The 25,256-nt window shown below is 35.5% G+C and overlaps 1 protein-coding gene across 3 annotated transcripts in view; it reads right to left on the bottom strand.

Moving 5' to 3' along the window:
- The window catches only part of COG5 (component of oligomeric golgi complex 5), a 322,331-nt gene that overhangs the window by 138,636 nt on the left and 158,439 nt on the right, over positions 1-25,256 (bottom strand). For all 3 annotated transcript variants that reach the window (XM_047095454.1, XM_047095453.1, XM_047095455.1), the window contains exons 8-10: positions 13,550-13,715; positions 5,418-5,530; positions 5,078-5,155 (exon numbers count right to left, since the gene is read on the bottom strand). In XM_047095454.1, the coding sequence (XP_046951410.1) occupies positions 5,078-5,155; positions 5,418-5,530; positions 13,550-13,715 (357 nt within the window). The remainder of the gene's footprint in view (positions 1-5,077; positions 5,156-5,417; positions 5,531-13,549; positions 13,716-25,256) is intronic.

Genomic DNA, 25,256 nt, shown 5'->3' with positions numbered 1-25,256 from the left:
CCTAACTAAGAAGCAAGAAAAATCTCAAATAAACAGTCTGACCTTACACCTAAAGGAGCTAGGAAAAGAACAACAAACAAAATCTAACACCAGTGAAAGGAAGGAAATAATAAAGATTAGAGCAGAAATAAATGATATAGAAACTAAAAAAAAAAACAAAAACAAAAACAAAAAAAAGATCAATGAAAGCAGGAGCTGGTTCTTTGAAAAATATCAGTAAAATTGATAAACCTCTAGTCAAACTTATCAAGAAAAAAAGATAAATAATTCAAATTTTAAAAATCGTAAATGAGATGGGAGCCTGGGTGGCTCAGTGTGGTAAGCATCCAACTTCTCTAGATTTCGGCTCAGGTCATGATCTCACAGTATGTGGGATTGAGCCATGCATTGGGCTATGTGCTGACAGCGTGGAGCCTGCTTGGAATTCTCTCTCTCCCGCACTCTCTGCCCCTCTCCCATTCACACTCTTTCTCAAAATTAATAAATAAACTTAAAAAAAAATCACAAATGAAGGAGGAGAAATAACAACCAACACCATAGAAATACAAACAATTAGAAGAAAATATTATGAAAAACTATATGCCACCAAGGTGGGCAACCTAGAAGAAATGGATAAATTCCTAGAAACATATAAACTACCAAAACTGAAACTGGAAGAAATAGAAAACTTGAACAGACCAATAACCTGCAAAGAAACTGACTCAATAATCCAAAAATTCCCAACAAACAACGTCCAGGAACAGATGGCTTCACAGGCAAATTCTTCCAAGTATTTAAAGAAAAGTTAATACTTATTTTTCTCAAAGTACTCGAAAAAAAACAGAAAGGAAGGCGGCACCTGGCTGGCTCAGTTGGTTAAGTGTCGAACTCTTGGTTTCGGCTCAGGTCACGATCTCAGTTTCAGGAGTTGGAGCCCCACATTGGAATTGGCGCTGGCAGTGTGAAGCCTGCTTGGGATATTCTCTCTCTCTCTCTCTCTCTCTCTCTCTCTCTCTCTCTCTCTCTCTCCCCCCCTTGCTCTCTGCCCCTCCCCTACTCATGCTGTCTTTCTCTCTCTCTCTCAAAATAAATAAATAAACTTTAAAAATATATATGGTTTAAAAAAATAGAACAAAAGGAAAACTTCCAAATTCATTCTGAGGCCAACATTACCGTGATCTCAGAACCAGATAAAGACACCACTAAAAAAGAAAACTATAGGCCAATATCTCTGATGAACATAGATGCAAAAATCCTCAGCAAAATACTAACACACTGAATCCAACAATACATTAAAAAAATCATTCACCACAATCAAGTGTGATTTATTCCTAGGTTGCCAGAATGGTTCAATATTCATAAATCAATGTGACACATCACATCAATAAAATAAAGTATAAGAATGATATTATCATTTAAATAGATGCAGAAAAAGCACTTGACAAAGTACAACATCCATTCATGATAAAAACCCTTAACAAAGTAGGTTTAGAAGGAACACACCTCAACATAATAAAGGCCATCTATGAAAAACCCACTGCTAACATCGTCCTCAATGGTAAAAAACTGAGAGCCTTTCCCTGAAGGTCAGGAATATGACAAGGATGTCCACTCTTGTCACTTTTATTCAACACAGTACTGGAAGTCCTACCCATAGTAATCAGACAATGAAAAGATATAAATGGCATCCAAATTGGTAAGGAAGAAGTCAAACTTTCACTATTTTCAGACAACATACTATATATATATAGGTAACGTAAATACTACCCCACAAAACTGCTAGAACTGATAAATAAACTCTGTAAATTTGAAGGATACAAAATCAATGTACATAAATTTATTGCATTTCTATATACCAATAATGAATCAGCAGAAAAAGAAATTAAGAAAACAATCCCACTTACAATTGCGCCCAAAAGCATAAGAAACCTAGGAATAAATCTAACCAAAGAAGTGAAAGACCTATACTCTGAAAACTATAAAACACTGATGAAAGGAACTGAAGAGGACACAAAGAAATGGAAAGATATTCCATGCTCATGGAAGAACAGATATTGTGAAAATACCTATACTACCACAACAATCTATACATTTAATGCAATCCCTATCAAAATACCAACAGCATTTTTCACAGAATGAGAACATTCCTAAAATTTGTATAGAACCATAGAAGACCCCAAATAGTCAAAGAAATCTTGAAAAATACAAACAAAGCTGGAAGCATCACAATTTTGGACTTCAGGTTATATAACAAAGCTGCAGCAATCAAAACAGTATGGTAGTGGCACAAAAACAGATACACAGATCAATAGAAAACAATACAAAACCCAGAAATAAACACACAATTATATGGTCAATCTTCAACAAAGTAGGAAAGAAAATGCAGAGAGAAAAAACAGTCTCTTCAATAAATCTTGCTGGGAAAACTAGACAGCTACATGTAAAAGAATGAAAGCAGACAACTTTCTTACCCCATATGCAAAAATAAATTCAAAATGGATTAAAGACCTAAATGTGAGACCTGAAACCACAAAAATCCTACAAGAGACATAAACAATAACTTCTCTGACATTGGCTGTAGCAACTTTTTCTAGATAGGTTCCCTGAGGCCAGGGAAACAAAAGCAAAAATAAACTATTGGGGACTACATCAAAATAAAAAGCTTCTACACAGGGAAGGAAATATTAAAACTAAAAGGCAACCTAAGAAAGGGAAAAGATATTTGCAAATGACACATCTGGTTGGTATCCAAAATTTACAAAGAACTTATAAAACTCAATACCCCAAAATCAAATAATCCAATTTAAAAATGGGCAGAAGATATGAACAGACATTTCTCTAAAGAAGTCATACAAATGGCGAACAGACACATCAAAAGATGCTCATCGTCCTTTACCATCAGGGAAATGCAAATCAAAACTACAATGCACTATCACCTCACACCTGTCAGAAGGGCTAAAACCAACAATGAGAAATATCAGGTGTTGGTGAGGATATGGACAAAAAGGAACCTCGTGCCCTGTTAAAGGGAATACAAACTGATGCAGTTACTCGGGAAAATGTATGGAGGTTCCTAAAAAAGTTAAAAATTGAATTATCCTACAATCCAGCAATCACACTACTGGGTATTTACCCAAGAAAACAAAAAAACACTAATTCAAAGGGATACATGCACCCATCTGTTTACAGCAACATTATTTACAATAGCCAAATTATGGAAGCAGCCCAAGTGTCCACTGACTGATGAATGGATAAACAAAATGTGGAGTGTATGGATACACATATAATGTATATACATATAATATATATGTGTGTGTATACATATATGTGTATATACATATATACATATGTATATACATATGTGTATACATACACATATAATGAAATATTATTCAGCCATAAAAAAGAATGAAATCTTGCCATTTGCAATGACATGAATGGACCTAGGGAGTATAATGGTAAGCAAAATAACACAGTGAAAGACAAATACCGCATGGTTTCATTCACGTGTTTAAAAAACAAAACAAAGAAGCAAAGGGGAAAGAGAGAGAGAGAGAGAGAAACCAACAGACTCTCAACTCTAGAGAGCAAATTGATGGTTACTACAGATGAGGCGGGTGGGAGGAGGGGATGGGTTAAATAGGTGAAGGGGATTAACGAGTGTACTTGTTGATGAGCACCACATGATGTATGGAATTGCTGACACACTGTATGTTCACTAAGTGGAATTTTAAAAATTGTAAAAAATTAATTACTATGCAAATTGACAAAAGCATCTTATTATTTCTTTCATACAATTAAAAGCCAAATATGAGCAGAATAATGTAAGGAGGTAGATACCAACATAAGTATACATATACGCAAAAATGAGTTTATACAGCGGGTCTGAGATTGCTATAGGTAAAAATGCCTAACTGCAAGGCTGGTCCTTGGCTGGTACTTGGGACTTGGATTTTAAGAGGGTCCTCATGGTTGTCAGTTAAGAATGCTCGCTATACCTAAACTGTTTGTACCAATAATGTGGTCTACACCAAACAGCTGCTTTTCTTTCAGGAGTCTGGAATTTTGGTACATGCTAGGCTAACTGACTCTTGATGAGAACCCTGAACTCCTACGTGCAAGATGAACTTCCCCAGAGGACATTTTATGCATGCTGTTGCTAGATGAATTAAAGGTGTCCTCTCTCTCCTGTAAAAGAAGACCCTTGGAAGCTTTCAGTTGGTTACCTCTGGACTTCATCCTATATGCCTTTTTCCTATTGCTGATTTTCCTTTCTTAAAGTTGATTTTGGTTCCTATCCTTTTGCTGTAATAAATCATAGCCAGAAGCACAACTATATGCTGAATGCTGTGAATTCTCTAACAAATAACCAAACTTGGGGGTGGTCTTAGAGATCCATAACATAATATACAAATGCCTAAATTTTGAACTTACAAAGGACACTATACCATAACACTGGAAATTTAGAGAATTTTTTTCTTTGGAACACTTATGTGTCAAGATTAAATGATAAAAAGAATAATCCCTCTGTATTATTCCTTATCAAAAACCTATCAAGATGAATAAATAAAATGTACAGTCAGAGATTTCTATGCATGGAAGGAATTCTTATAGCCCATGAGGCCAGTGTATTGGTGGATAACAGAAGGGAGAATTTCAGAATATGAAAAATGAATACAGCAATGTGCTTTACAGGAAAAATTAACAACCAAATGGATCTTACCATTCCATTTTCAGTAAAGACTATAAGACATTATAATAACCACCAATTAAACCTCTTATTTACCCAAAATTTTCATCTTATTCTCTAGTGGAACTTTTAAAAACATTTATAATAAATCATTTATATGATGGAAAATTAGAAATTAGTTTATGCATTTCAGAAATTAGCCTATAAAATGCATTACTGGTAGTATTTACTCAATAAACAAATGTGCTTATACATATACTAAAAAGAAAGTTTGTTGTTGTTGAGAAATCAATTCCTATGGCTATTTGACATGTAGCCAGTCTGTAAGGTAGGAACACAAACAATGCTGGCTCATTTCTCCCTGCATTCTTCAATAAAGAGATAAAAAATATTTTCATCTAAACATACCTTAACTACTTCTTCAATGAACCAAATATGAGAAACAGGATCTCTCTTCTTGGCTAATATTTTTTGTAGATGTTGTACCTAAAAAAGGCAGAGAGGGGGAGATTGTATACAATTGGGTATTTTCAAATGAAACAAATGTAAAGCTTAGGTACTAGAAATAGCAAGGGAAGGAAAGAGGCATTTTGCTAGAGTTATTCTATCAATATTATAATCAGCTAACGTAGGTATTTTGAATGCTCAGGGATTTTAAGATAGCTGACCAACGTCACACAACTTGGCGCAACAAGGTATTAATCATTAATCCATAATTAATGTTCTTTCCACTCTCTAAAATTCTTACCTGCCCACAAACAGTACAAATATGATCCACAAGTTTCTCCATATTAGTCCAGAGAGAAGCACGAAAAGCTGCAGTGTTTCCTGGGGTTGGCATAGTTGAGCGTCCCGGTCCCCCTGTTTATGAGTGACAAAGAAGTATGAAAAATAAAACTTTTCAAATAAAAGAAAATATGTTAATACAAAAAGCATATCCAAGCTTAAAAAAAAGTAAGAAGCTCCTACTTTAAGAAATAATTTCTTATGAGGAATATAAAAAAGCATCCTAATCTTTAATGTTTAAGAAAGGAAGGAAAATAAGATCACACACTCGGGCACACCACACACATACACACACACATGAGATAAAACACAAAACAGAAAATAGTTTTCTACAAGTGGTGGTGGGAGTGGTAGGAGACAAGGTGAAAGAAACAGGGATAGAAGTAGGGAGTCTTTATGAGGCATATAAATGTTTTACCTATTTCAAAATAAATTTAAGTTTAAATAGAAAGAAAAAAGCAAACTCTAAAACAAAATGCAAATAAATACAGAAACAAATGAAACCAACTATACATCAAACTCATAATACAACCACAGAGGGGAAAACAATTAATTCAAGTAATGTTTAATTATGGAACCCTAACTTTAGTGAGAGAGATTTTAGAGGCAAAAAGAATTGTAAAGAATTTATAGTACTTAGTGGATTTGTTGCTGGATGTGATACTGGTGTAGCCATCCTGAAATTACTTGAAGTTCATTTTGCAAAGTGTAAATGAAGGTTCTCCCCATTAACAGAATAAAGATACAAATATGTAATGAGGATTAGAGGTATTTCTTGACTCTGTCCACTGAAAGGGCAAGGAGACAGTGATTCCTAAACAGAAATGAGTATACCAAGTGCCCAAATTATGACTTGTATGCACCATTCCCCTTCCCCAGTAAAAGAAACCAGGGCTCACTGAAGAAAAGGGTGATTCCACATTTGGAGCAGTGAAAACAGAAGATATGTGTGGTACAACTGTGCCAGAGAGCAAAGAAGTGTTCAAAGACAAATGGAAATCTGTCAAAGGACATAGGACCTTGACTGGAAGGGGTTTCCCCAAAATGAATTAGGGAACTTTTGACCATCCAAAATAATAGGGATGAAAATGGATCATAAAATACTGATTGAAAACAATTTGTGAATTCATAGTGAAAACTGAAATGTTTAAAAAGGACGCACTTACTGTGATGAGCACCAGGTACCGTATGGCAGTCCATTATGAAACTAATATTACATTCTATGTTAACTAAATGGAATTTAAATAGAAACTTAAAAAAAAACAAAAAGGATGGAAATTTCTCTTTACAGAAGAATGTCACTTAATAAATGCAGTGGAGTAATAGAAAAAAAATCATCATTTGGCAACTACTAGTAAAATAATTAATTGAGGGAAAGATAATCACTGGATACTAAAACCCTGCAGGAAATGTTAATGAAAAACAGGATATTCACATGGTCTCAAAGTATGCACCACAAATTACTAATCACAAAGAAAAGAAAGCAATCTTATAAGGAGCTATCTGGCATACACCACAGTAATGAGATGATTTCATTTAGCATCAGCAGTAATGAGACAGACATAATTTTGGTGGTTACAGATACGATGTTAATGGTAAATACACAACATTACCTTACTAGCTTGTTTATTCTGAATATACCCATAAAGAGACAATCAGATAAATCCAGATAAATTCAAATTATGGGGATCTCCAAACATGTTAATGCCATAAAAGACAAAAAAGGCAATGGGGTTGTTTTGATTAAAGGAGAGTAAAGACATAAGATAACTAACAGAAAAGCATAATCCCTGATTGGTTCAAGCTGGGGGAAAAACTATTATAAAGAATATTTTGGGGAACAAGTGAAAAATGTTGAATATGGATTAAACATTACATAATATTAATGTATCAATGTTAAATTTCTTGAAAGTGATGTCTAAGAATGTTCTTGTATGTAATACATATACACAGCTATTTGTGCAGATTTAAAATGTTTCAACATAAAAAAAAAAAGGAATCTTAGTCTCAAATTGAAAAGTATAAATTCCAATCCAAATTAAGCTTGAAAGCCATGCAGAAGAGCCCATGAGTGAATAGTTTATCCTGTTTTAAAGAGGGCAAGATGGACGCCTGGTGGCTCAGTCAGTTAAGCATGGACTCCTGATTTAAACTCCGGTCATGATCTCAAGATTGGGTCATAATTTCACTGTTGAGTCACAATCATCACAGTTGTGTGAGTGAGCCCTACTGTCAGGGTTGGTGCTGGGTGTGGAGTCTGCTTAGGATTCTCTCTCTCCCGCTCTCTCTGCCCCTCCCCAACACATGCTCTCTCTCCTCTCTTTCTCTCTCTCTCTCTCAAAAAAAAAAGGGGGGGGGGGCAAGAAATCAAGAAAACCAGAGGCTGTGTTTATAAGCTGCTTCCTTATAGTTTTTCAACAACTCTAGGTTTATTTTTTTTTTTATTTTTTTAAGGTTGGTTTATTTTTGAGAGACAGAGGGCAAGTAGGGGAGGGGCAGAGAGAGAGAGGGAGACACAGAATCCGAAGCAGGCTCCAGGCTCTGAGCTGTCAGCACAGAGCCCGATGCAGGGCTCGAACTCACTGTGAGATCACAACCTTCTGAGCCCAAGTTGGTTGCTTAACTGGCTGAGCCACCCAGGTGCCCCAATAATTCTAAGTTTAGAAAAGAGTTACATGTACCCTTAGCGAAGAGATGCTATTACTTTTTAGTGTGAGAATATTAGGAAGCAATAAAAGAGAAAAATACCTATGACAGAGATACTGGCTTTAAAAATATGAGTAATTCCTGTTTGAAATCTAAGTCTAACTAATTTTTAAAATTATTTGCAGTGTTGTCCTCACTACTAAGGAGAAGTGTACAGAGAATAGAGAGGAAATAAGTTAACAATGTGCAATTATCTCACAAGTCATATAAAGAACAAACTCCTCACAATGAAGAAAGGGTATAGAGTACCTTTGTGAACACTGGAAAATACTGATCGAATTCCTGGAATATGCATAGTTCAGTTTTGTTATAATGAATTATGGGACACATCAACCCACTACTTTCTTAAAGTAAATATAGCCAGATATTGGTTCAACTAGTTCCAGAGGCCTCATGTTCCTTACTTACTTAAAGGTAAATAAGGTAGAGAATGACTTATTTAAAATTTTTATCCTCATAAGCTAAATACTTATTTATTGAAGATATCAAAGTGATAAAAGTAATCAACTGAACATAGAAAAGCTATATAAAGAGGAGAAAGAATAATTAAAACAGAAAAATTGATGCCATTATCAGTTAGCTTTAGGAGAATCAAGAACAAAACAGTGTCATAAACTAGGTTTTATTAAAGTGATAGAAAAAACCAAGAGTTACTTAAAAATACTTAAGAGTGATTTCTAGTTACTGATGGCAGAGTAAAATCATTTTCCTACTCTTTTTCCTGGAAAGCCAATGAAAATAAGAACAACAACAAAAAAATACACTTAAACAACAACAATACCACCACCACCAACAAAAACCCACCCCAAACAAGGAATCAACTAAAACTTCAAACTTGAGATTATGTATGCCACATGATGTGGATAAATCAAAATGAAAAAGGAACCAGATAGCTCTCATCTTGGACCATTAGCAAAAACCAAACTGCCCTTAAAATCAATTATAAAAATTTAGACGGACTATTCAATGATTCTTTGCTTAGAGCTGCAATGGAGAGACATGAATGAGCCAGGGAAGAAGCTAATAAAATGTTTAATGTTGCAGAATGGCAACAAAGAAAAATGGAAGAAGAAACCATAATAAAATGATATTTACACTTTATAATAGTTAGTCCTCTAGTTGGGGGAGATTATCAAAGGTAACATGAGGTGAAAGAGGGAAGAAAAGCAGAGAATATGAGGTTTCCACACAAAAATTGTTTAAATGGCTTTACCACAATTCACACTAAGCTCTCTATAATGATTCAAAATTTGAGAAAAATGTATCCCAAAGATAGAAAAAGTAACAAATTGGTGAATACTTACTCTAGACAACAAACTTCATCCAAGTTGTAGACTGTCCTAGTTTCTCCCTACAACCACCCCTATACTATTCTTCAACAAACAGCTGGTATCTTTCAAAGATGAGTAAGAATGAGAAACAGACAATATAGGACCTAACACAAATTGAGAGGGAGGGAAGACGGGGAAAGGAAAGGAACACATGTTGCCAAAGAAATTCCCAAAGGAAACAACAGGAAGGGTTACTTGATCTTCTACTGTCTCAAAGCAATTATAGGGAACATTCTCATTGTAAATATATAACAGACATTAAGACCACATTAGAAATAACAATATAATGATCAAGGGTGAAAACACAATCAGAAATGGGAAAATGAACAAATGGACATGATACAAAATGGAATAAAGTACAAAGATATAAAATATAATAATTATGGACAATATATTAGAAATGGAAAACAAAGAAGATGTGATATGTATATAAAGTTCCTGAAAAGAACAAACGGAAAAGAAAAATATTCAAATGTACAATTAAAGTAAACCTATAAAAGAAAACATATTCTAACTCAAAAAAAAAAAAAAGATACAGAGCATTCAATGCCAAGATACATCCTAAAGAAATTACTAAACTTCAAAGATAAATAAAGACCCATATGGACATTGTTAAAAAATAAAATTCAACTGAGTAAAATTTAAAGATCTTACTGGCTTTATTCAACAATTCATCAATCAGGCAGCAGGCAATCTAACAGATAGAAAGGAACTCTGAGGAGCTATTCAAAATGAGAGACTTTTTAGGCAGAAGGGAACAGGAACAAAGAAGTTATACTAGATAAAAAAGGCAAACTGGTTATGGCAAGGTCACTTTCCTTTAGAGGACAGTAGGACAGATTACCTCACTAGTACTGATTAGGTGATTCCTGACTGACTGACTGGCTGACTGACTTAGGATTCAATTTCTGGGAAGGGCTGAAAGGCTGAAAGTGTAATTAAGTTACGTCTCAGTTTGGTGGCATGGGGTTTAGCATAAGTGACTCCATTTTGGGCCAGCTGTCTTACTTTTAACAACATCAAACTAAAAACAAGTAAGTTACAGGGGGTAAAAATCTGAGTTAACAACTTCCATTTCTTGGTTCAACTGTAAGAAGCTTGTACGTTGCCACTCTGTCCTAACAACAAATGAAAAGCCTAAAAGAATGAAAAATTCTTCTTGGACCTGTAAGAGAGGGGAGGACACATGGCAAACCACTTGCCCCCAAGATCAGAGAGACAGGCGAATACGGGAAGTCTCCATGTATCAGAACAGAGCCTTGCTAGCAGAAAACAGTAGGAGCCAGTGCTAGGGAAGGAAAACGTGAAGTGTAACTGATGAATTGCTACAGACTCAAAGTGGTCAATTGTGAAAATTAAAAGCTCCAGGGGTAGTCAGTCAGGGCGGCCCACAATATTGTGAGATTTGCATCCAGGAACCCAAATAGTTTCCCACAGTAAATGTGGGAGAAAAATCACCCAGTGCCTCCAGCAGGAGGAGGAAAAAGGAAACCATCTTGAAATACACCAGAGGACTCTATTCTTAACAAGGCCTGCCCTGAGGGGAAGCTGGTTAACCAGAACCTAAACTTCTGGAGTGTTATCAGAACCTAACTGACCAGGGAAGGGAAATATCCAACTCCAGTCCCTCTGTGGTCATTCTCTCCCACCCAAGGGAGGAGAAAAAAAAATTAGTACACTTGTACAGTTCAAGGTACAAAGGCACAGGCTCACTAAAAAACAGAGACCCAATGATAGCCCTTTATTTCCACTGAAGGAAAGACTGTTTTCACTTTTTCACTACTACAAGTAATAGCACAATAAAAAATTCTTATATCTACGTGACAGGTTCTCTAGGGTATATTCTTATAAGAGAAATTATAAGATCACAAGGTACATACGGTTTTAACCTCAGAGAACAATTTGATGAAACTGAGTCGAGTGGCTGAACCATTTCATTCTCCTACAATCAGTGTTAACGAGAGTTTCTGCACTCGCCCAACACTTAATTCTTGGGTTTTACCAGTCTCATGGTTGAGAAACAGTATCCTTGTTTTATCTGTACTTCCCTAATAATTAGTTCAGTCACCCTCTAGAAAGACGCTTAACATATTTTCCCGTTTATTAGATATGTTCTATGAACTGCCTAATCATATTCTTATTTTTTAAGTTCTCTTTTTCTTATTGAATTATAAACCTTTCCAACACACATAATAGGTAACATTTTTCCTTAAGATTATTGAACTTTATATATTTGAGAGGAAAAATCTTAAACATATAGAAAATTTGAAAGCATACTAAAAAAAAATTTCCCTGAATTGTTTGTTAGTAAGTTATTGACATGATGCCCTATCACCCTTGAATGCTTTAATGTGTACTTCCAAAAAATAAGGACATTCTACTCCATAATCTTAATATGACCAACAAGATCAGCAAATTAATATGAATATTGTCAATGTCACATTTAAAAAACTAAAAATAATAGTGATTATTCTTTAAAAAAAATTAATAAGGAAATTGATGCTTAAGGTTTGTACGTTAAACCACTGTATCTACTTCTCAACAGATTATAATAAGGCTTTAAAACTCTTTATTCTTTCAACAAAAAGGGTGTACATTAGGAATGACAGCATGTGAATAATTGCTTTAATTTTTTTTTTCTTTTTCTTGACAACACAAGAGGGAATGAGATTAAACTGCTCCTGGAAATTTAAACATGAGATCAAACTTTCTGAGAATAATTGCTGGGAAAAGCTGAGAGTGAAATCTCCTTCGGCAATTTCTTTTCAAAGCTCCCCTTCTGGGATAGTTTTAATACAGGCCTATTCAGAGGCTAGGGCTAACCTTTAAAAATCCCTTTAAGATCCAAGATTCTTTTATCTCTTTTTATCTAGTGCAACTTATTTATGAGTGACATATATTGTGCGTTATTTAAGGCTATGTTTATACAGCAAATATAAAAACCATAATTACTAACTGTAAATATTTTAGTATTAGCCTTGTATGAGGAACTCTGTTATTAGTTCTATATGCATTATTCCATTTATTCTTTAGGACAACTCTGTGATGGTAGAATAGCTTCTCCGACAGAAAAATGGAAAGAGAGAAGCTGGAGACAGTAAGTCTGACAACAACTTTGGGGGATTTTCTGTAGTCTGAGGAAATAAAATGAGGGAAGAAAAAAGAAATGCAGTCAAGATAGAGGTGTCTGTCTTTAAGAAGAAGGTACACTAGCATGACTGTACATGACAGGAAAGAGACTTAAAGAAGGAAAAGTAACTGCATGGCAGACAGAGGGGATCTGCTAAAGCAATGCCCTTGGGAGATGGGATCTAACGCAAAAGCAGAGTACTCGGTTTCTGCCAGGAGCAAGGACGGCTCCTCCTTATTAACAGGAGAGAAGAAAGAAGGAAAGAAATGCAGACATGTGTTGGTTAGGTAAGTGAAAGCCACACACAATGTGTACTCTTTCCTATCCCACCTTTGAGGGGTGTGTTAGATCTGAATGCCATCGGCAGGTACATCTCGGCAGGAAAAAGGTCACAAACTGCTATTGTAGGGCTACTCCTCTCTCATACCTTTGTTTAGTAGTTTTCTTTACATTTTGCTGTCATTGTAATGTTCCCAAAGGTTTTATCAGTTTCTACCTCCACAGTTAACCTTTTTGGCTCCTGAATACCAGAATTATTAAAAGGAAAAGCCCAAAAAGCTAAGGAAGAAATTGCATTTCCTTAAAAAATATTTTCTGTCTCAAGAAGTACATGTGAGGATAAGGATTTCAGAAAGAAAAATGTTCCTTTTTTTTTTTTTCTTGCATCTGTTTCCTCTGAACTAAGTGAAGCCACAGTTTATAGATTTTTTTTTCTAGAAGTTCTGAATATACCAATTGGCCAATTCAACTCACTGATTAGACAAAAAAAGTTATAAATAAATTCTGAAACATAATTTCTTCTCTCATTTTCTGTCTACTAAAATATGAGTCATTAGACTGCTTTGAAACTTAAGTGTTTCACATACTATTCAAAGGACTTCTTGGTTATAAATAAATAAAGCAGCTAAATATAAACCATAGCCATACCTCTCACAGCTGACTGCGAAGGCTGAGTCAGAACTTTGATGTCTAATGCACTGTTGATATGTTCTTCTAAAGCAGCACAATATCCATCCACAACGCTGGTAATAGTTTCCTTCAAAGTTCCAAGATTATGGAAAACCTGAAGCGCTGTTCCAACTTGAGTTGGATTCTTTAAAAAGGTGGGCATGGGGGGTGGGAATAGGTATAAAAGGAAAACAAACAAAATCAATATAAATCTACAACTTTAAGTGGTACTTGAGTAGTTACTATTATATTTTTAAATTATCACAGGCAGGAACAAAGGGAGTCCATTTAGAACAAATATTATTTTTAGTCATGATTTCTTCCATAAAAGACAAAATTAAATACTATGTATATTATTTTCCCCTTTTCCCTTTTTCTCATCCTTTAAAGGATAATAACAAGATCAGAAATCTGTTATATTATTAGAGCTTATTTAAAATTTACCACCAATCCCTATCAAGAGAGCCATGCTGGAAATAACAACAACCCTACATCTGTTTGAAGAATATCTGCAGAGTTAACTGAGGGCAGATCCATGCAGACTGACACTATTCATTATATTTCATTCATTCAATTCATTCTAACCAGAAATATTTATACAGTGCTTACTATGTAGGTCTTGGTTCCAGGTGCTAGAAATATAGTTGTAAACAAAACCAATTAAGTCCCTACCGTCATGGAACTTCTATTGACCAAGAAATATATATTTTTTTAATTTTTAAAAAATGTTTATTTTTGAAAGAGAGAGAGAGAGAGAGAGAACATGCACACACAAAAGGGGGGTAGGGGTTATATATGCAAAGAAATATATATTTAAAATTTTTTTTAAATGTTTATTTTTGAGAGAGAGAAAGAGAGAAAGAGAGAGAGAGAGAAAGAGAGAGAGAGAGAGAGAGAGAGAGAGACAGAGAGAGAGAGAATCCAAAGCAGGATCCAGGCTCTGAGCTCTCAGCACAGACCGAACCACAAGATCATGACCTGAGCCAAAGTTGGAAGCTTAACCGAATGAGCCACCCAGGAGCCCCTTTACCAAGAAATATATTAATAATATATCTGTAACAGAGTATCAAGTAGTGATAACTGCTACAAAAAAAAATCAATCAGGGAATAAGAATAGAGAATGATGGGGAAATTACAGACAGAAGAAGTCAGAGAAGCCAGTTATAAGTCAGAGGAGTCAATTTTCACTACCTGATACTCTGTTACATGCATCTCTGAGGTGATTTTCAAACGGAGACCTGAATATGATGAGGGAGGGAGTCTGAGGAGGATATGGGGTAAAACAGATCTGAACAGGTATCAACGAAAGCGCTGAGCTAAAATATGCTTGGCAGCTAATCAATCAAACAGCAAGAAGGCCCTGACAGTGGCTAGAGCAGGGTGACTATAGCAGAGAGGAGTAGGCAGTCAAAATACTGTGAGCAGATTGAGTCCATAGTATTATTAACAGGTTGTTGGCTTTGTCACTAAGTACATGAATCATCAAGCCAGAATATGGTTCACATCAACATACAGCTCCAGATCCAAATAGCTGAAAGTCCACTTTCATTTATGATTCACTGCCTGTTATTAGAGGCACTTATTTTAAGAGTTAAATTATTTTATTAACTTAATTTCTAAACTGTTAACTTTAGAAATAAGACAAAAGGTTACTCCTGAAATACACCGGTGTTAATAATAGAACATGCTGTAATAACACACGCACAAACGGAGGCAAAGTAGAATCAGCTTAAAGAAAATAGCAAGAAACAAGGTTGGTGAATAGCAATACCCATTGTAGACTCCCCCCCCCCAAGAAAAAGAAGCAAATGGACATCATTTCAAATATTTTAGTGGAAAAAGCTTAATTTAATCTGTTCATATAGTTATAATAGAATTTAATTCTTTTATACACTGTCAATTCTCTAACAGTGAACTACCAAAGAAAATGGGAGAAAATAAGCTATTCACATAAAATTATTAACTGAAAACATGAGGTATAGCTATGTTTTGGTTATTGTTAGTTCCATTTATTCCATTCTCCCCAGAGTGGTAATATATATATATATTTTATTTTTTAGTAGAGATCAAGATCAAGGGGTACCTGGGTGGCTCAGTCAGTTAAGCATCCAGCTCTTGATTTCGGCTCAGGTCATGATCTCATGCTTTGTGAGTTCAAGCCCTGCATTGGCTCTGCATTGACAGCGTGGAGCCTGCTTGGAATTCTTTTTCTCCCTCTCTCTCTGCCCCTCTCCTGCTTGTGCTAGCGCTCTCTCTTTCTCATCACATAAACAAATGTTTTAAAACAAGATAAAAATTATGCAGCTGCAAAGAAATTTCCTCTAGCATTATACGAGTGTCTGTATAATACAAAAACAAGCATTACCTGAGCGACCTCTAAGGAAATTTTCACTTTATAAAGGTAGAATATATATTGTAAAATCGTATTTATTGCCTTTATTATCCTCAAAGAGTCTGAAGAGCATAGCTTCTCAATATATGGTAGGGTTTCAGTGTTATCAGCTGAATGTACATTTTAAGATACACTGTATAGCAACTGAAACACATTTAAAGTTATATTTCACTTGAACGATCTGGCTAATAACATGGACCAGTCTTCATTTCCCACTCCAAAAATTATTAACCCCCCAAAACTTTTCAAAACAGAAACATATATAGCTTGCTATTAAAGAAGCATCTGATGTGGTATTATTTGTAATAATTATAATTTATACTACTTACAATCATTCTAGTTGTAATTTTAAGCCTTCCAATTAATGTGACCACTTTTTCAATTAATGCCAGTTATTCACATTCATAGCTTAATGTAAACATATTGTTTGTTAGTTGGGGCACTACAAAATAATAATTAAAATTCTTTAACATATATACAAAGGAGTGTGCAAATTATATAAACACAGCTCTAAGAATTATCACAAAGTGAACACATCTTTGTAACTACCACCTGGACCATAAAACCGAGTATCAGCACTTTTGAATCTTTTGTACTGTTCCAAATGCACATCTCCAAATATCATCATTATCATAACTTCTAACACTATTGATTAGTTTTGCCTATTTCTGAATTTTACATAAATGGAACCATAAAAAAGCTATTATTTTGTGTCTGCCTTTTGGTCAAAATTTTACTTGTAAAATGCATCCGTGTGGTTGCATGTAGCAGTAGTTACCTTGTTTTCACTGCTGTTGATTAGAAATTTACCTTTCTCTATCCAACTAATATCCAACTGGATTACATTTGAGTTATTCCATTTTTTAGGTATTTTAAACAATGCTGCCATCAAACATTCTGGTGCACAGCTTTTAGTGAACATACATGCATATGCATTTCTGCTGGGTAAGAGTAGAAATGCTGAATCACTAGGTATTTGTATGCTTAGCATTTGCAGATTCTGCCTATTTCCCAAAGTCATTGTACCAATTTACACTCCAGCAGCAATAAATGAGTTGTGGGTGCTTCACCATCTTACCAAAATTTAGAATTATCATCTTTTAAAGCTATTCTCTGGAATGTTCATGGTGGTTTTAATTTACATTTCTGTGATGACTAAGAAGTTATCCTTTCTTGCATGTAAATTATCCATTTGGACAGCTGCTTTTGTGAAGTACATATTCATCTCTTTTGCCCATTTTTCTCACTGGTTATTTTCATCTTTTACATATTTGTAAAAGTTGTTTACATATTTGGATGTAATCACTTTCATGATTATATGTATTGCAAAGATGTTCTCCCACTCTTAAGAAGTCTTATAAGGAAAAGAAGTTCCTCATTTAAATACAGTCCATTTTATCAACCTATAGTTAGCACTTTTAGTATCCTAAAAATTTTCCATCCCACATTTATGAAGATGTCTTTCATTCATGATTTATCCTCCAGAAACCCTACTGCTTTACCTTTAATATTTAGATATATAATCCACCTGTAATTACTTCCTGTATAAGAGCCAAGATTAATATTTTTCTATATGAATACCCAACTGACCCAGCACAATTTGTTTTTAAATGTTTATTTTTGAGAGAGAAAGAGAGGAGCAGAGAGAGAGGGAGACACAGAATACAAAGCAGGCTCCAGGCTCTGAGCTGTCAGTACAGAGCCTGATGCAGGGCTCGAACTCATGATCCCCAAGATCATGACCTGAGCAGAAGTCGGACGCCCAACTGACTGAGCCACCCAGGCGTCCCTGACCCAGCACAATTTATTTGAAAGAACACACAAGGATAAGACAATCTTTGCCTCCTTGCTCTCAAAGCCTACCTTTGCAGTAAATCAACTTTCCATCTATGTGTGTTTGTTTCTGGACCTTCAATTCTGTGCCATTTGTCTATCTGTATGTCAGTTCACCTATGGAAATTATCGTAGCTCTAGAATAAGTCTGGTAGTCCTCCGTCCCTGTTCTTCAGTTTGGTGTACGGGCTATTCTTGCTTCAGGATGCTTCCGCATAAATCTTATAATGGCACATCGTTTCCATCAAAGAGAAAAACTCCTGAAATTTTGAGACTACAATAAATCTATACGTAAAATCAGAAAGAATGGAAATCTTTATAAGTATGAACTCTCCAATCCATGAATAAGGGTAGTTCTCTTCATTTACTCAGGTTTTCTTTAATTTCTCTTAATAATGTTACAGTTTCTTGAAGAGCTATTATATATCTTTCATTTGAATCATTCCTACACGTTTAATATTTTTTGGATACTTAAGTGGTAATTTAAAAATCTTTTTGTTTCTCTGTTGCTGGTATACTGAAAATACAACAGGTTTTTATACACTGAAATTTACCAAAGTTCAGTTATTAATTCTAATAGTTTTTCTGGAGATTGTTTTCAATTTTCTATATACATAATCATATTATCTCTGAGTATTTTTTATTTCTTCATTTCCCAATCCTTCTACATTTTATTGTTCTCTCTCATTACCCTGGTTAGGATCTTCAGTATGTTACTACATACAAGTGGTACGAGTAATATCTTTGTATCATTCCTAATCTCAAGTAGAAAGCCTTAAATATTTCAATACTGTGATTTTTGCAGATATCATTTACTAAAAAAAATTCTTTGCTAGGTCTGCTAGGAGTTTTTAAGTCATAGATTGATGTTGAGTTTTATTAAATTCTTGTTCTGCATATATAGAGATGATCAATTTTTCCCTTTATTGATAACATTACACTGCACTTCTAGACTAAAGTCATCATGGTAATAATAAATTATCCTTTTTACCTGTCTCAGAATTACATTTGCTAATAGTTTCTTAAGTATTTTTGCACTGATTGTCAAGACAGTTAATATCCTTCCTCATAATATCCTTGTTTTGATATCAAGTTTATACTGGCCTCATGAAATAATCAAGTAAGTGTTCCTTCTTTCCTTTTTTCTCAATTCTTAGAGTTTGTGCAACACTGGTTGATTTATTAAATGTTTGGATGAATTAACTAGTGAACCTATCTGTGGGGTTTTCTTTGAGGGAAGGTGTATAATGATAAATTCAATCTTGTCAACAGAACTATTCAGATTCTAATTTTCCTAGTGTTATTTTCAATAAGTTGTTTCTCCAGAAATTTCTCCATTTTATCTAAATTTTCAAATCTACTATTATAAAGTTATATTTAGTGTCCTCTTACAAACATGTTAGTTTCTGTTAAGTGTATAATTAGGTCAACTTTTTTTATTCTTAATACTGGTAATGTGTGTCTTTAAATTCCCCCCCCACCCTCTCATCAGTCTTTTTCAGTATTTACCAATTTAAAGTATTAATCTTGTCAAATAACCAACTATCGGATTTGTTGATTCTATTCTGAGATTCTGTCATTCCTGTTTCACAGGTCTTTGGAGTCAGACCTAGATCAGAAGCCACACATGTGCAGTTAGTAGACAAAACCTTAGCAAATTACTTTTCTGAGACTTAGCTTACTCATCTGCACCACCTGCGCCAACCTTACAGGTAAATGAAATTATCCTTGTAACCCATCTAGCACTAAAGATAGAATAAAGAGCTCAACAAGAATTAGTTGCCTTTACCTTGATCTGTTGGAATCATAGTTAATGTGGAAAGAACGTGGGCTGTTATATGCAGATAGTCTTGGGATAAAAACCCAACGTTGCTATATATGTAACTGTGTGACACTGGGCAAATTATCACTCATCAAACCTTATTTTACTTATATAATTAATATTTCCTTCCTCATCAGATTTTAAGATCTCTAAGGGAACACACCAAGTTTGTTTTATTCACTGCAATATTAGTTACATCTATCACAGGTGTTAGGTGTTTAAGAATTATCAGTTGAATAAATAAAATTTTTATCATTTGGGGGCACTTGGGCAGCTCAGTCAGTTGAGTGTCCAACTTCAGCTCAGGTCACGATCTCACAGTTCGTGGGTTTGAGCCCCGTGTCGGGCTCTGTGCTGACAGCTCAGAGCCTGGAGCTTGCTTCAGATTCTGTGTCTCCCTCTCTCTCTGCCCTCCCCTACTCGAGCTCTGTCTCTCAAAAAATAAATTAAAAACATTAAAAAAATTTTTTTTATCATTTGGCTTGCTAATCTTTGTATGACAAATGAAAAGACTATTGAAATAACACATTTAAAATACCTAGGACTCAGTGTATGAGTAGTACAAAATGCTGGTTCTCAGATCATTCAATATTCCAAAAGTTAAAAGAATGCTAACAATAGTCTTTGTTTCAGTTCCCAAGAAATTCTTACTGCTCCATATTTAGTCATCATTTAAATGAGTAGTTACCCAATAAATATGAGTAATCCTGAGGAACTCCTTTCTCTCCTGTGTATCTCAACTTCATAAATTTAAAAATTATGAGGATAGATGAATAGGAACTCCCAAAATTATCTGAAGATCTTTTTTATAAAAATGTAGCCAACAAGACCTTAACTCCAAAAACTGTGGTTCAATTGGATCAGAATGACACCTGGTTATTGTATTTTTCAAAGCTCTTTAGATTGTTCTGATATAGTTAGCCTGGCAGCCATCTAGGAACCAACATCTGAGAACCACTGGAATAGATGACTGCCAGACTTCAAAGGATGAGAACCATATATTCATTTGAAGATAGTTGTTTTTTTATTTTATTTTATTTTATTTTTAAGAACAACATAATACACAAAGAAATGACAGAGGAAAACTACAGACTATGTTCAAGGAGCAGTACACAGATTCTACTACCGTGAATGTGATGTACATAAAAAAAGACAGTAAAAGATAATGTTGAGCTGACAAAAAAGGATCTGGTCACTAGCAACACTGAGTGGCATTCTGTAAAAAATTTATCTTACTTTGATTGTAGTAAAAAAATTATTGATGTCTTCTAGATAATCACAATCTAAGTTGTTTGAGGAAATGAAATAATCAGCTTTGATGATAGTTGAAAAAAGAGCTTGAACTAGAGAGGTGCAGTGAGAATATAAAGAACAAGACAGATAAGAGATTCTGAAACACTGGAAACAAACTGGATGCTGACTGACTACAATGGACAAGAGTTAGGGAGGAGCCTAGTCTCTTCAAAGGCTCAAGTTTGGAAGACTGAGAAGATGGGAAAAGAAAAAAAGGACAATCAGAAGAAGGAGACCATTTGGGTGAGCGGATGAGCAGGAGAGAGGTGGGCATGGGAGGATCAGAGGCTGTTGCTAAAAAAGCACTTAGCTGTTAGTCATACTGAGTCTAAAGTGCCAAACATCTTTGGTGGGAAATGAGAACATTTTTGAAATGGATCATCACAGCAACCTTGTCTGAGTGGCAAACTAACCTGAATAAAAAATGAAAACAGTAGTGTTGGAAACTATAAATCACAAAGGAAGTAAATCAAGAATAGAATCAGTGAGAGTGAGAGAACAGACATGGAATGATACAATACTCCAGCCAGGAATGAAATTGGAACACTAGGAAAATTGAAAATGCAATCATTTTGTGTAGCTATGATTCAAATGAAGAACATTTCCTAAAGATATTGAACATTAATGTCCTTTCTCTACCATCCGCTCTCGTCACAGACAAATACTATGTATTTTGACCACAGGCTTTTTCCAAGCCCTTACTAACAATAAATTTCAGGCTTGTAGTTCCCTCATCTGTCAAATGAGGGGGCTGGACTAGATGAACTGTTAGAACACTTTGTACTACTAAAACATAGTAATTTTGTTATCATTCAATGTGTATTATCCACTATACACCGACGATGTGCAAGATACAGGGGATAAAAAAAAAATGAAGCAAGTACTGCACTCTGACTTTTCGTTATTCACGGTCTGATGGGAGACAGAGACAAGTAAAGCAGCAATTAGAATGCACTATGATAAGTGAGAGGAGAAATGGAAAGTTTAATGAAAACACATAAGAGGGGTGATTAACTCAACTGGGGAGGGAAGAAGAATGGAGGAGTCAGAAATGATCCTGAAAGGAAGGAATCTCAGCTAAGACCTGAAATGAAGCTGTCATGGGAAGGTGTCCAGCGGCATGGAGGTAAGGACGTGTGAAAAGATTTCCAGGAGGAGGGGGAAAGCAAAAAGAAAGCTCCTCCAAGCAAAGGAACAGCACGTACAAAAGCCTGTGAATAAGAGCATATGATGGAATATGACATCATATGACATCTGATAGGTAAGAGATCTACATAAACACCTGCTACAAATCCAGGTGCCTACAGAAACAGCTCTCAAATTTTAGGGAGATATAAAAGAATTACCTGGGGGAATTTATCAGCCAAATAAGGGGCATATGGGAAGTTTGTGGAATGCTGGTAATGGTTTTAGCTTTTTTTAATTTTAATCCCAATGTTTAGTTATATGTTTGTTCACTTTGTGAAAAAATCATTGAGCTGCACTCTTATAATTTATGCACTTTGCTGTTAGTTGTATTTTAATTTAAAAGTCTATGGTAAATAATAGGAAATGAAAATGATAACAAATTAGGAGAAAAAATGTAAATCAGATACCTTACATACCTAAAACAGTTTATTTGGGGGCAAATATATTAAATTGAATAAAATAATACACGAATGTTCATATTATTAAATAAACACGAATCTTGTTTAATTTTTTCCCAAGACAATAAAAGCAAGTTTATGTCTGAATACAAACAATCACAATTGGCTTTTAAAAATAATTAGCTTCTAAGATATTGGCTAATATAAAATACATATTTCAGTTTTGCATGTTGCCATCGACTGGAACGCCTGTGTCCCCTCGCCCAAATTCAGATGAAGCCCTAACACCCAAGGTGGTGGTATTCAGAGATGGGGCTATTGGGTGCTAATTAGAGTTAGATGAGGTCCTGGGGGTAGGACCCTGGTCTGATGGCATTAGTGCTCTTATAAAAGATACCAGAGAGCTTGTACGCTCTGTCTCTGTGCCATGTGAGAGGATTCAGGAAGAAGGCAGCTGTCTGCAAGCCAGGAAGAGACTCCTCACCGGAAACTGAACCCTGCTCAACCCTGATCTTGGACTTTCCAACATCCAGAACTGTGAGAAAATAAATTTCTGTTATTTAAGCTACCTACCCGGCCTATGGCTTTTGTTGTGGCAGCTTGAGCAGCCAAATGTTTTATGTTTTACAAATAGATTAAATTTTAGACAGTGTCATGTCTAAAATTAGTGCCCCTTTGCCCCCAACGAATTCATGTCCCCCTGAAACGTCAGACTGTGACCTTATCTGGAGACAGGATCTTTGCTGATGTAATTAGTTACACTGAGATGAAGTCATACTAGATGGCAGTGGGCTCTGAATCCAATGACTGATGTCACACAGAGACACACACAGTGAAAGAGGCCTTGTGACAACAGAGGCAGAGATCAGAGTGATGCCATTACAAGCCACGGAAACTCAGGGATGGACTAGAGCCAGGAGAAGTTAAGAAGAGGCAGGGAAGGATTCTTCCCCAGAGCCTCCAGAGGGAGCATGGCCCTGCCAACACCTTGATTTGGATTCGTAACCATCAGAATTATGAGAAAATAAATTTCTGTTCCTTTAAGCTATGTAGTATGAGGTAATTTGTTACAGCAGCCTTAGGAAATCAATACAAACAGTTAAGGGCAACAGAAAACCATGCAAATGCACAAAAGATATTCCATGGTCATGGAGTGAGAGAAGACTGTTCAACTGTCCATACTATCCAAAGCAATCTAAACATTCAGTACAAGCCCTATCAAAATGCCAAACAGCATTTTTCACAGAACTGGAATAAACAATACTAAAATTTGTACAGAACCACAAAAGACCCCGAATAGCCAAAACAATCTTGAAAAAGAAGATCACAATCTCAGATTTCAAGCTATACTACAAAGCTGTAGTAACAAAAACAGTATGGTACTGGCACAAAAATAGACACAAAGATCAACAGAACAGAGAACCCTGAAATAAACCCACGATTATTCAGTCAATTCACCTATGATGAAGGAACCAAAAATATGCAATGGAAAAAAAAAACAGTCTTTTCAAGAAACAGTGCTGGGAATACTATACAGCAACATGAAAGAAAATGAAATTGGATCACTTTCTTACACCATACACAAAAATAAGCTCAAAATGGATTTTTATTTTTTTTTTAATTTTTTTTCAACATTTTTTATTTATTTTTGGGACAGAGAGAGACAGAGCATGAACGGGGGAGGGGCAGAAAGAGAGGGAGACACAGAATCGGAAACAGGCTCCAGGCTCTGAGCCATCAGCCCAGAGCCTGACGCGGGGCTCGAACTCACGGACCGCGAGATCGTGACCTGGCTGAAGTCGGACGCTTAACCGACTGCGCCACCCAGGCGCCCCTCAAAATGGATTTTTAAATGTGAGACCTGAAACCATAAAAATCCTCTAAGAGAGCGCACACAGTAATTTCTTTGACATTCACTATAACAACATTTTTCCAGATCCTCTCCTAAGGCAACAGAAACAAAAGCAAAAATAAACTACTGGGACTATATCAAAATAAAAAGATTCTGGGGGCACCTGGGTGGCTCAGTCAGTTAAGCGTCTGACTTCAGTTCAGGTCATGATCTCAGGGTTTGTGAGTTCAAGCCCCGTGTCAGGCTCTGTGCTGACAGCTCAAAGCCTGGAGCCTGTCTTCGGATTCTGTGTCTCCCTCTCTCTCTGCCCCTCCCCTGCTCATGCTGTCTCCCTTCCCCTCCCTCTCTCTCTCAAAAATAAATAAATAAAACATTAAAAAAGTAAAAAAAAAAACCTTCTGCACAGGGAAGGAAACAATCAACAAAACCAAAAGACAGCCTACTAAATGGGAGAATATATTTGCAAATGATACATCCAATAAGGGGCTAGTATCCAAAATATATAAAGATCTTATACTCAATATACACATACAAAAACAAATAATCCAATTAAACAATGGGCAGAAGACATGAACACATTTCTCCAAAATTGACATACAGATGGCAACAGATACATGAAAGGATACTCAACACCACTCATCTTCAGGGAAACACAAATCAAAACTACAATGAGATATCAACTCACACCTGTCAGAATGGCTAAAAGCAAAAATACAAGCAACAAAAAGTGTTGGTAAGGATGTGGGGATAAAGGGAACCCTTGTGCACTGTTGGTGGGACTGCAACTGCAAACTGGTGCAGTCACTTGGGTTGCTTCCATATATTATCTATTGTAAATAATGTTGCAATAGACAGAGGGGTGCCTTTATCTTTTCAAATTATGTTAAGTAAATACCCAGTAATAGAAT

The sequence above is a fragment of the Lynx rufus genome, unplaced genomic scaffold (genome assembly GCF_022079265.1).
Source record: "Lynx rufus isolate CCGP_SWC_20201006 ecotype Redwood Valley unplaced genomic scaffold, mLynRuf1.p SCAF_4, whole genome shotgun sequence".
Taxonomy (NCBI): Eukaryota; Metazoa; Chordata; class Mammalia; order Carnivora; family Felidae; genus Lynx; species Lynx rufus.
This window is presented reverse-complemented; position numbering and strand designations above follow the sequence as displayed.